Source organism: Alnus glutinosa, chromosome 3, assembly GCF_958979055.1.
Source record: "Alnus glutinosa chromosome 3, dhAlnGlut1.1, whole genome shotgun sequence".
Lineage (NCBI taxonomy): Eukaryota > Viridiplantae > Streptophyta > Magnoliopsida > Fagales > Betulaceae > Alnus > Alnus glutinosa.
Genome location: NC_084888.1, coordinates 13346106 through 13359272, shown reverse-complemented (window position 1 = coordinate 13359272; position 13167 = coordinate 13346106). Strand labels below are relative to the sequence as shown.

At 33.2% G+C, this 13167-nt stretch overlaps 2 protein-coding genes across 2 annotated transcripts; one reads left to right on the top strand and one right to left on the bottom strand.

Annotated features, from left to right (window-relative positions):
* Positions 1–8440: 8440 nt before the first annotated feature.
* LOC133863196 (uncharacterized) lies at positions 8441–9691 on the bottom strand. The gene is made up of 3 exons (XM_062299169.1): positions 9628–9691; positions 9458–9471; positions 8441–8980 (listed from the first exon to the last, which is right to left on the bottom strand). Exons 1-3 carry the CDS (start codon positions 9689–9691, stop codon positions 8441–8443), a joined length of 618 nt encoding a protein of 205 aa, XP_062155153.1.
* A 334-nt stretch (positions 9692–10025) lies between these two features.
* Positions 10026–11856, top strand: LOC133863194 (peroxisome biogenesis protein 19-2-like). The gene is made up of 3 exons (XM_062299168.1): positions 10026–10075; positions 11164–11455; positions 11833–11856. Exons 1-3 carry the CDS (start codon positions 10026–10028, stop codon positions 11854–11856), a joined length of 366 nt encoding a protein of 121 aa, XP_062155152.1.
* The last annotated feature ends 1311 nt before the right edge of the window (positions 11857–13167 follow it).

Genomic DNA, 13167 nt, shown 5'->3' with positions numbered 1-13167 from the left:
GCATAAAAAGAAACTACACTTAATCCCCACCTAAATACACTAAATGGATGTTCTCCATTTCAAATGAAATGGGGGAGGATCCGTTTCCCACATTTGCAATCTCTCAAAAGTAATAATTATACTCTACTTAACTGCAAGGAGTTTTAATGTCCTCCTTTCCGTCCAAAATTGAATGGTAAAAATTGACAAACAGCTCACATGTCATGCACGTGCTCTTAGTTGATCGTTATATCTTAACTTTAGAAAAAGTGCTTAAAAAAAAAAAAACTTTAGAAAAAGTGAAGGAGAAAAAGAAAAAGAAAAAAGGGACAACAATTCATATAAAGACGAAAAAACCTCAGAAAAATGAAAAATTGCAAAGGACTCGGGAAAAGAAAATAATAATAAAAAAAAAAATCAGAAAAATATCCAACGGGGGGTAATAATGGTTAGTTAGGGTCAAAAAAATGGCACGGGCAAGGCATGTGATGAGCTTCCATTAGGATTTAACATAAATAAGACACATCGCAGCTCCTTTGTAATGATATATATATATATATATATATATATATATATATATATATATATATATATATATATATATAATTTTTTATTTTTTTGGGGGGTTAAAACTCTTCGTCAATGATATAATCTGTGTTGTGGATGTTTATTTTTGTTGGCTTATTTATTTAGAACTGCACTGGTTTATATTGTGTTTTATTATCAACTGTTGTGAGTTGTTTTATTCTGCTACATGTTTGGAGTCAGAATTGTGAGTTGTAAAATGCTTTCAAATTAAAACAAACGGGTTGCTTTCACCAAGTGAGGGGCAGACGACAACCTTTTTATAAGGATAGTCGCCCCTTCACTAGTAAGGCCAGGGCAGTCAGATGAGGTCTCCCCTCACCAAATGAGGGACCGTCGACCTCCCCTTGTATGGTGAGAGGAGGCTACCCCTCGATTTTTCGACTGATAAGGGGCAGCAGTCTGCCGCCCCTCACCTAGTGAGGGAGGGCCACTCTTTTTCTTTTTCTTTTTTTTTTTTAAAAAAAAAATATATATTGATTTTTATTTTTAAAAAAATTTAGGATAAAATTGTAATTTTAGAATAAACTGAGTCATGAGCTATGTCACATGTCAATCGTCAATTGAGACGTGAATCTACGTGTGTATCTAACGGTTTTAGTCAAACAATTAATGAAAGCGATTATTTTTGATAAATAGCTTATTTCAAAAATCTTTAAAATACTTTTGATACACTAACATCAGTTTGATACAACAAATCTCAGGGATCAACTGAATAATTTTTTTATTATTACTCACATTATCATGTAGTGAATCCCATTGTCATAGAAATATAAAAAGAAAATTAAAATGATATAAGTTAAAATGGGAGTAAAAATAAGGCTATTCAAACTATACGTGTTGTGAAATAAAATAATAGCAAGACAAGATAAAAGGATTGTAATATTTGAAATTATGTATTCGGGAAATAGGGATGTGTTATTTCTACATCGCATTACTCTACATCAACTCTACACCGAGACACATTGGGTGTGTGACCCATGTATATGGGACTCACATGCATGAGTTTCACGCTTTGTGTGTCTTAGTATAGAATTGACGTAAGATAATGTGATGTACAAAAATCATTTCTCTAAAAAATATTATATATAATCCATCTTCTCTACTGTGTATGTCTCAACTTCCTCAATACTCTTTTTTATTGATATAAAACCATAATGATAAGATAAAAAAATATGAAAGGGCGATACATAAATCAAGAATCAACAGGAAACGACAGCGTCATGACAGTGGGCACTTTTCCAATTTTTGTGGTAGCATCCGATCCGATGCCGTCTCTAAGTTTGTCCTTTTGTGAAATTTTTGTGCGATGCTTGAGATACACCTTTAGGCCAAGTTTGACTTGCGAAATGAGTATTTCATCGACAAATAAAATAGTTATTACAGAATAAAAGAGAGCGAAATTGAATGGCTATTCATACAATCTCAAATGTTTCAACGGTTGCACCACTCCCAACTCCATATATGACTAGCCAAACACCCTTTGGGGTGGTCGACTAGCCACTGGGTAATGTAGGTTGTATATTTTTGTTTTTTTTTTTTTAAAAAAAAAAAAAATGGTGAGAAAATAGAAAGTAATTAGTGATTTTTCTGAAAAATTTAGTCTATTCATTTATGAATAACTATTTCTATCATTTTTTAGAGGAATGGATATTCCTCTTCAAGAGCATCTCCAGTAGGCTAACCAAATGCCTCAAAATAGTCAAATTTGAGTCATTTGACTATTATCAAGTTTTTTTATTTTTAATCTAACAAATGAGGCAAAGTGACTTCTTTCCTTATAGAATGAATATTGAATAGGTTATAGAGCCTATTCACTATTTTTTCTATAACTAATAAAATATTGAGAAAAAAATTAAAACTAAAACAATATGATATTCGCGTATCACACTCTCTCTCCCACCCACTTTTCATTATAAAAGCATGCATAATAATGCATAACATGATTATTGAAGACGAACGAAATATTGACGATGCTAGTGATATTGAATATGAACAAATCGATGAAATTCCTTATGTACAAATTTCTCACGAGCATACTTATGGATTTTTGGAATTCATTGAAAGACATGTGAACATTAGAGACGGTTAAATTTATTCTTAGTTGCAATCCGACCTTACCAAGCACATGTGGCAACTGCATGGTCAATCTTTAGTCTTATTGTATGTTTCTAGTTGCTATGTTTTCATTTTTGCATTGTTGCCTTTTTTTTTTTTTATTATTTAATAAAATGATCAATTGCTTTGTTTTAGGTTGCTTTGCTTTTATAAATTATGTAATTTTACTAGAATATTGAACTTGTACAATGTTCGTGTGGTGTAGCCCTCTTTCATTGAGTGTTGGCAAAAATATAATAAAAAAAGAATATTTAAATGCAAGTAAAAAATATAATAGAGAATCTGTTAAAGAGAGTATAAAAAAAAAAGTAACTAAAGTAGAGGATTATACTTTCACAATAGCTATTTTAACTATTATTACTAGAGGTGTTCTAAAGTTAAAATAACTATTCTAATAAATAAACTTCTACCCATCAAGGTAAAAAGGTCTATTTTGCAACGATGATTTAAAACTCCACAGCGGTTCGACGTACGTTGATTTGAAACTCAATAGCGGTTCGAAATTGAAAGGTGAGAGCAACAGCAATGTTCCAAAATATTTGATCACATTAAAAAAAAACAAAAAGAAACAAAAAATCAACTAAAGGGCTTGCTGATTAGAATCTATTAGGTGTGACCTTTTTTTTTTTTTTTTTTTTTTTTTTTGTGGTAAAAATTGCTAAACTAAAGTAACTTCTGATTGAATTTGCAATTTCGAAATATACAATTTAAAAAAAAAAAATTTAAAACATGCGATTTAAAAATGTAATTTTTAAAGCATAATTAAACGTTTGATACAATTCCAGTTTGACATTTAAAATCACAGTTTAACCTTTAAATCGAACGCACCCATTTGCTTGCAATTTGAAAATGTAGATCTTTCTACATTTTTAAATCACAATTTTTTAAAATGCAATTTAATTTTTTCTAATTATTATATCAATTGTGATTACTAAATCAATTTGTTAAATAATTTTGTAGTAAAAGTTATACCCCAAACAATTTCCATAATTTTCAAATATATACCCTACCAAAAAAAACATTTTTCATCTTGATATCACATCAAAACATTTTTATTTTATTTTTCAATCTAAAACTAAAAATTAAATTTCAAAACCATTAGCAAGCATATCTTAAGGGAAGTTGTCAAAAAGTGATTAGGATAAATTAATATTAATGATAGTCGTCCAATAGTAGAAGAAATTCAATTTATGTATGGTAGAAAACTGATAAATTTTATATACTAGTGGCATATCTTATTAGAAATCTTTGGGCATACATAAATTTAATACGTGATTAAAAAGATATAAAAAAGAAAAAGAAAAAGAAAAGAAAATTGATGAGAAATTCCTATTATGAACTTCAACCAAGGGCGATTCCAAGGTAAGGATAGTTAAGGCAGTTGTCTAAGGCTCTCAAAGAGAATAAGATTTTTTTCAATTTAAATGAAATTGATAATATCTATTTTATGGTCGGATTTAAAGTTTGCGCATCTAACGGTGTACATAATTTCACATTATTTAAATTTTCTTAAAAAACTTGCCAATATTGAATTCATATATACTGTTAGATGCATCAACTTTAAATTATAACTATAAATCTATTTCATGGCCAGGATATATAGTTGATGAATCTAATGGTAATGGTTTATATGAAGTTAATGTTGACTTCATATATATACACCGTTAAATATACTGTCTTTTAATCTCACAATGAAATGTCTCATTAAAATGGTTATTCCCTCAAAGATATAAGGACTCCTTAAAATATAAAAGCTCTTAAAAAATAGTTTTCAAAAAGGATCCTTGAGAAATAGAAAAACTCCAAAAATAACAATTTTGTAATTAATGTAAAAACAACATTAATTACTTCATAAAGTAAAAACTTTACTACAACTTTTTTTTTTTTCTAATCAATTTACACGGGAAAGGGAGAGGGGGAAGATACATCAAAGATTAAACATAAAAAATGGGTGGTAAAACCCACAACAACCTCAGAACAATCAATACAACTATGGAGATCCATGAGGAAAATGAGGGTACCAGATATGGAAATCCAAAGGAGAAGGAGAGAGGAAGTCAATGATCACCCGCTGAGCAAAAGCGGAGATGTGGTGGCGGTGGTGCGTGCATCACAACTCACAAGCGTGCCTAGATGGAGTGTGCTGATCACGCGAAAGAGCGGGGATGGTCACTAGAATCAGTGGAGGTCGATGAGTCTGGGGGGTGACGCGTGGGCAATGGAGGGGAGGGAGATGTGGTAGATCTAGCTTCCAAGTTGCCGACGAAAAAAAGAAAGAAAAGGAAATGGGCAGGAAGAGGGAGGAGGAGGAGGAGGAGGCTCTCCTCCGTCAATATTCAGTAGAGAAACTCAAAAGATAGGACGAGAAGAAAGACTTGCCTCTGGAAGAAACTTTACTACAATTTAAATGTCTTCTACTATTTTTCTTTTCAAAACATACAAATAACCAAACATGAATAACAATTCATAGTGTAATTTAAATAACTATTATATTACAAATTTTTTTTTAAAAAAATAATTATTTAAGTAATGTTTGAATATAAAAAATGCTCCCTTAAATTTTAAAATTTATTGAGGCGCCCCGACTTCAAAAGTATTTGGGAGACTATGTGAATTACTTAAAGGCTATTTCTCTTCCAAAAAAAAAAAAAGAAGGGAAAAGTCCACATATCACCTCTCAAATTACCACTCAATTGACAATGTCATCCCAAATTTTCAATTGGAACAATGGTTCCCCTAAACTACTAAAAAATTGTCAATGTCCCCCTAAGGCCAACAAAAATACAAAAATTACCTTAAATTATTTTCAATAGGACAAAAATGGCCGCAATAAATTGGGATTTTTTTTTTTTTAATGAAAATTTTAAATTTCCACCCCTGGTTTTTTAAAAAATAAGTTTAGTTTTTTTTTTTTATTATTATTTTAATTCATTAAGGGTGTTTTCATAATTGGGGAATATTAACAATTTTTGGTAGTTTCGGGGATGTTGTCCAAATTAAAAGTTTAGGGGGAGCTCTATTAATTGTGTGGTAGTTCGAGGAGAGTGTATGTGGACTTAAAAAAATAAAGAAAAAAAAACTGTTAAATATTATTTTACCCCTTGAACTAACAGCCGTTTGTAAGGTAGCATAATGAACTAACAACTTACATGATATGGCCATCTAAATGCCAATTTGATACAATGTAGATACTTCGTTGGGAGATTCCGTCTTCTTGGGAGGAAGATTGGTCACTAGCCACGCACGTGACCACTTGGGCCAAAATTTTCCAATTGTGCCCTTGTTGGGATAATTTTTTTTTTCTTTTAAAAAAAAATTAAAAAAAAAAATGAAGAAGGCAGCCAACCCCGACTCTGGGGTGGCTCGTGAACCACCTCAAATGGGGCTAGGGTTGACAGTGAGCCACCCAGAGGTGGCTGGTGCCACATTTGGAAATTGGAGAGGTGGCTCGCAAGTTACCCCCTCACCCCGTGGCAGCTACTCTTTGCTTTTTTCAATTTGTTTTCAATTTCTTTTTTGTTAAATTTTTTTTTAAAGTTTTTAATTTTAGGTTTTATATATTATATTTTGAATATGTTAATATGTTTTTTAATTAAGAGTGACACATGTCATCATTTTATTGGTGATGTTATGACACATTAATGAAATCCGTCAAGTGTTTTGACGGAATTTCATTACAGGGACTAAATTATTATTTTGGCCTACCCTGAGGATAATTATTTTTTATACCGTAATAAGTGATTTGTAATTTAGGTCAACCACATAGATTAATTTTGCATTTATCCCAAAAATTAATAAATTTTATATATTTATGTTTTTAATTTATTCATAATTTTTTTTTATATATAAAAAGTGACGTGTCATTATTCTATTGGTGATGACACGCAGTACACTAATGGAATCCGTCAAGTCACAAAATTTTACTGCATAGACTAAATTGTTATTTTGGTCTATCTTGATGATTTTTGAATTAATTTTTATTCTATTATGAGCGATTTGTAATTTCGGCTGACCACAAAGAGTGATTTTGCATTTATCTTTAGTTTTTTTTTTTTGTTAAAAAAATAGTCTTTTTCTACTAATTAATAAATACAAATGATAAATTTAGTTTTTCAATGGTAAAAAAAAAATAAAGGTACTTTTGTAACATTTTGGTCAAATCTGATTTCTCATCCAAGATAAAAGGTTAAGACTAACGGAGGGCTAAATCATAACAAATTGGCAGTTTAGAAGACTATATCCTGTGAGTTGTTAGTACATGGTGCTACATCACTAACGACAATTGGTTCAGGGGGGCTATGTAATATTTAACCAAAAAAAAAAAAGGACGACAATGAAAAGTTTAAATCCGAAAAACGATTTACGGTTTTTAAAACCGTAAATCGTTTTCCAAAAATTAAAGAAGCTTTTTATGGTTAAAATGAAAATGATTTTCGTTGACCATCATTTTTTGTTGCACCAAACATTAAAAAATACAGAAAATATTTTACACCCAAACAAACGGAGTATTAGTAAGCTTGGTGCCAAAGAAACATATTTTAAGCCTAAACACATATGGGGATGAGGAGAAGGATCCTCTCCATTTCATTTGAAATGGAGAGCATCGAGTTAGTGTATTTAGGATGAGTAAAATAATCTAAAAAAAAAATTAAACCATTTTACCCTTCCTAAATACACTAATAGGCTCCTCTCCATTCCAAATGAAATGGAGGGGATTCGTTTCCATGGGACAGGACACTTTTGCAACTTGCAATCCAAATTCAAAAGCCACTAAGAGCACTAGCACCAGCTTCCCAACCATTTTTCCTATATTTAGGGAACAAAACCACTTTTTGTTTCCCTAAAAAAAAAAACACCCCACAATAGATTTCCTTAACTTTTCCTATATCAATTAAATACTTTTTTTTACTCTTATTTATTTTTTTTTTTTTCTCTTTCTTACTTTTTTGTACCAACCAACTCCCAACTAACTCTCAACCAACCCTCTCAACCAACCCTTCATATCTTTGTTTTTATGTTCATAAAACTATTTAAATGACCATTTAAATTGTTTGATCAAAATAGCTCTGAATGAGATTTTTTTTTTCAAGGGAAGGTTCTAGGAAGGTGGGTTGATTTATTGTGGATGATACCCAACACAGGTGGTGGGGAGCTTTGTTGAGATTCCATCAACTTAAAATGACGTACAGGAACATGCAAAAAATCCAAAAAATTCAATAGCCAAATTCAATAGTCATTAAATTGCATCAGGTTCTTGTATAGCCAAATTCAATAGTCATTAAATTGGTTATTCGTCATTGCAGAAAAGAGTAACTTTGATTCAATAACCATTAAGAGGACTTGCAGATATATCATATATATATATATATTTAGTTAAGTCAGCCAACACAACTCCAAAACTAAAAAGAATAAGTAACTTATCAGAAAGCCCCACTTGACTTGATTAAAGGCAAACCACAAACACGTACAGGTGCTACATGTAAGCATCATCTTAATTGACCACAAATCATAAAACAAATCTGCCCCTAATTAAAGTTTGACCTATGATTCACATATTCAATCAACTGCAGAAGCTTCAATCTCCCTGTGTGATGGCATAAACAATCCCAATAAATACAACCTAGGCATTCACAAAAGCCAAAATTACAACCATCTTAGAGATTTTCCTTTCTAACTGACAAAAAACCAAGGGTATAAACAAAAAGCCAATGGCATAAACAAAAAGCCAATAGCATAAACAAAAGCCAATTACCAATGACTAGGTAGTCCTACGCTTCTGCATGATTTCCATTTGGAGAGATTGAATATATTCAAGCTGAATTGATGACAAGTAGCTTGTATCCATCATCATAATTTCTCTTTCCTCTTTCTTTTGTTCTCTTGCCTCTTTCCTAAGTTCAATCTCAAGCTTTTGTTTCTCAATACGAACAATCTCTTCCTTTGCCGTATCAATATTTTTCATTCTCTCCTCATACGATCTTTTCTTCACTTCTGTTAATTCAGCCAAAACCTCCATCATAATCTCTTTATCTCCACAATCTTTGCTCTTTCTTTTTTTCTCTCTCTCTTTCGCGGCCTTCTTGCCTATAGGTCTCTCCAAGTCTACAATAACATCTTCATCATCATTGTCAACACCTAGATGTATCACAGGTTGAAGAGAAGGACTTATGGATTTCTTTCTCGGCACTACTGGCTTCAACTGCTTCCATTTTGGCAAGTTCTTCAACAACTTCCAACAATGTTCAAATTGAAATCCGATAGAGTATTCGTCTCGGTACATATCCTTTGCCAAATTAATCTGAAAAAAGAAAAGAAAAGAAAAATAATTAGAATCTTCAAACTATATAAGGTTAATTTACTCTACTAATAACAATTCATTTTTATCTTATCTTGCTCAGTAGCACCACTTGGATTCTTTGTTTCAACTTGTGCCAAGTACCCACAAAATTTGTTTGTAAACTTTTGGATTGATGACCATCGATTTGATAAAGAATGAGCGGAACGTTCCACCGTGTCTTCTTTCTTGTTCTCATGATAGTTCATCCAAATTCTATCCCAAAATTTGTTGCCTTTTTGATCAGTCCCTTGAATTGGATCAATGCTAGTACTGATCCAAGCATTTACTAGTAGAATATCTTATTCAATAGAGAAGTTTGTCTTCTTAGTAGATTTCATTTTAGGTTAGGATGGAATTTTTTGGTAGTTTTGCAACCCTGATTGTAAGAGCATAATGAAGCTTTGGTTCTCATCTTGTGAATCCATGAGAGTAGGCTACCAAACAATAGGAAGCTAAAAAAGTAAAAACATGAATAAGTAAAAACAATCTGAATAAGTAATCCATTTTTTTTTTCTTCAATGAATAAGTGATCTTTATAAAACTAATCAAAACTGAACAAACCCAGTCCAACAAGAAAATTGAAAACAAAACAAAAGAGCAAAACAAACCTCTAACCAAATTCTCAAAACAGAGAACAACAAAACCAGATATTGTACATTTCTGGGTTCCCATTATTTGTTTTGAATTATAAGTTTTGAAATGAAACCCAAAACAGACGTAAATCAGCCTCCCACGAAAGTTTGTCGCCCCCCGGTAACTTCTGAGAAGGGTAAACAACTTTTGTGTATTTGGGAGGGCAAAACGATGAGGGTCCTTGCTTCCTAAATATCCCTTTTCTGTTTTGTCGGTTAAGTCTTTTTCTTTTGTTAGTATCTCCTTCCGAGATACACAGCAAGTGTCTTCCAAGTGAGATTTCAGGATTTCACTACCCAGGTCTAAAAGTATGACCCTACACTACATGGACACAAAAGCAACGGGCAATCAAAAATAAAAGAAAAACTGAGCCATGTTTCCCAAGAGAAGCGGCCTTGCATTTAAGGTGCAAGAGGTTAGCATGTATCTATCTGTCAGATCTGTGTTGTCCCCAACTCTTAGGATGCAATGATACAGTAAAGACATGAAACATGTCTGACTTCTATTCTTTCTAGACCTGGTGTTAACTGCATAACTAACTTGAAACATGTCATCTTCTATTCTTACTTATTTGCATTGTAGGACACAAAGTTCATGTCCACTAGCAAGCACGTCCAGGGGCGGAACTACTCTTTGGCTTGGGGGGCCTGGGCCCCCCCAAGCCAAAGAGCCCAGGCCCCCCAAGCCAAAGAGTTTCTCCCAAAAAAAAAAAAATCTGAAAAAAAAAAAAATTAAATTTTACCCCTTATTTTTTTTATTTTCTTAGTTTTGGCCCCCCCCAAAGTTATTTTTCTCAATTTGGCCCCCCCAATGTTTGAAACCTGGCTCCGCCCCTGAGCACGTCCAATACATAGCTTATAAGTTATAGCCATAACCAAGTTTTTGGGTCTCACAAAAAAGTATCATTCTTTTCATCTGTTCGTTTAAAACACACATGTGCCTTCTGGCCTAGAAAACTAAATTTGGTACATCCTATTTTAAAGGCAATTAAGTTTCCGAATCTGCCCTATAAGGCAACCTTCATATGCTAACTACATTTTTCATAGATCAAAATGCCCCAAACCAGACATGTTTAGTGACCACAAGATCAACCCACTTTATAACATGCCAAATTGTGTACCCATAGGATTTCTTATATGAAGTCTGCCAATGGAAACTAGAAAATATTAAGATCACTGAGGCTGTTCTCTTGATAAATCCGTAGCTTGCGCAAGAACCACCCTGTATGCCATTGAACTAGCAGAATCAACGATGGTTGGCTTGCTAAAATGGTGAACAATACATTTACAATCTGTAAAATGAAAAGCAATTTAAATATAAAATAGTATAAATAAATAAAGTGAATGAAAGATACACAAAACAAGGACACTCAAGGTAACCGTTTTTAGGAGTTTAATCAACATCTTCCAGTCGACAACCTAAAAAGTTTATTCCCATTTCACCTTCAAGTCCCATTTTGCCTTCAAATCCCCATCGTCTCTGAATGTTTCACTTTCATTTGCTTATGATAGAGATAAAGATGCTACAGAGGCCAAGCAAGAAGAGCCACCGGCTTTGCCCACTGGGGTTCAAGGACTGGGCATGGGCTTGCCCGACCTCAGAAGCAAGAAGAAGGGAAAGCAAAAGGATTCTAAGGAATCCCATGTTTCTGAGGCTCTTGACAAGCTCAGAGAACAGACGAGGGAGACTGTCAAGGGTCTTGAATCGGTGAGTGGTGCGAAACCTGGTGGAGGAGATGATTTGGGAAAGGATGCTATGATGGAGGATTGGGTCAAGCAGTTTGAGGAGCTTGCTGGCTCTCAGGTAATGTGCTTGAAGTTGTTGTGAATTGGGGGTTCAATACTATAAACTGCCATAAATCCTTTTTACCTCCAAAGTGAGTGCAGATTAGGCAGGATTTAAGTTTAGAACTTTGGTTGGAATAGGACGGGTGTGTTTAAAAATGGAGGGTGCTAATTACAATCCACTATGGATTACCAACATATAATTGAGCTTCTCCACTCTGTTGTAGATTCTTCTAATTGTTAGGTTTAAAGACTTCAAGTTGGCTTCCTTTGTGTGCTATTCTCATATTTCTTTGGAATGCCGGTAGTGAAATGGTTTTATTATTTGAAATGCTCTCTAGCTCTGATGTTGGCTCTGAAATGTTCTAATGATCAACTTCTCTGATATGAATTCAGGTTGGCAAGAGAAGTTGGTCTTGAGTATGTCGAAATATAAAACAGGTTTGCAGATTTGTCTTTCATGTTGAGTTTATATAATTTCTCAGTGAACTACTTGATCAAACACTTCAAAATAACACTCCAGCAAGGAGTTGGATACCAGGTTCAATACAGAACAACAAAACACACCTTGTACTACAAAACGAAAAACCAGGGAACTAAAAACACTCTACAACAAACTCAACAGAGATTACAAACTCCATAAATGAACTAAATGAGCAAGAGCTAGGAATGAGGATTTGCCAAAAACTTCTATTCTCATATATATGTTGTAGATTCTAAAACAAAAATCCATAGCAATTAAAATTTTGAAGAATCCGGAAATGTTTCAGAAATAGAAACTCTCATCCCATGATTTACAACATGTACAACAAAAATATTGGAGATAATAAAAATAACCCACATTATTTTTCAACATTTTCTTGTGATAATCATGAAAATAGGAAGTGTACCTCATGAAACAGCTCGAAAACATGAAAGAACCGTCGAGTTGGAAGAGCGATGCGAGAATCAACCCATCGACAACAGAATGCAAGAATCAACCAGAGACTTGACTTCAACTAACAAAGAAAAAAAGCCAAAGCAACGCACAACAACAAGTTGGTTAAAAATTAAAGAAGGAACACAAACAAATAAGTAGAAAACAAAGAATGGGAAAGAAAAGAACGGGTCTGGGTGTTCACCGGCGCTGCTCCAGCCACACATCAACTACCGCAAGACCTGCAGCTCGTGTTTCTCGCTCCCGCTGTGCAAAAAGCTAGTGAAGAATGAGGGTAGAGGCGTGATGGAGGAGTTGTTTTATGGGTATGGCGCGAGAATGGGTTTCAGATGGAGGGAAATGAAAGCAACAGTGGGGAAATGAAAGCAGAAATGGAGGGAAGCGTGAAAGATGAGAGATATGGCCGATTTTTTCCTATTAAAAAAATTGATTGGGAAGCTACAGTGCTATCCAATGTATTGGGTAGCACTGTAGCTACCCAACCAAAATGTGTAAAAATGGGGAAGCTATTGTGGGTCAATTTTTGATGCTTTTTATCAAATTTTTCCTAAATATAGGGAAGGGAACCATTATAGGGAATCTGTTACTAGTGCTCTAAGCCCCCACAGGTCACAAATCATGACAACATGGTACAGACGACGATAATCTAAACATGAGAGCTTTTTTTTTTTTTTTTGGCAAACTCCTTTCCATCCCTAATTTTTTTATTTTTTTTTTATTATTTTTTTTAATAGAAAGTCAACTTCAAAACATTATAACTTTTTTCACTTTTAATATTATATTAATAATAATAA

Coding starts and splice junctions, on each gene's coding strand:
- LOC133863196 (XM_062299169.1), bottom strand. CDS start 9,691: ATGGGAACCCAGAAATGTACAATATCTGGTTTTGTTGTTCTCTGTTTT.
- LOC133863194 (XM_062299168.1), top strand. CDS start 10,026: ATGTTTCCCAAGAGAAGCGGCCTTGCATTTAAGGTGCAAGAGGTTAGC. Junction 10,076..11,163: donor AAGGTGCAAGAGGTTAGCAT/GTATCTATCTGT, acceptor TGCTTATGATAG/AGATAAAGATGCTACAGAGG. Junction 11,456..11,832: donor AGGAGCTTGCTGGCTCTCAG/GTAATGTGCTTG, acceptor ATATGAATTCAG/GTTGGCAAGAGAAGTTGGTC.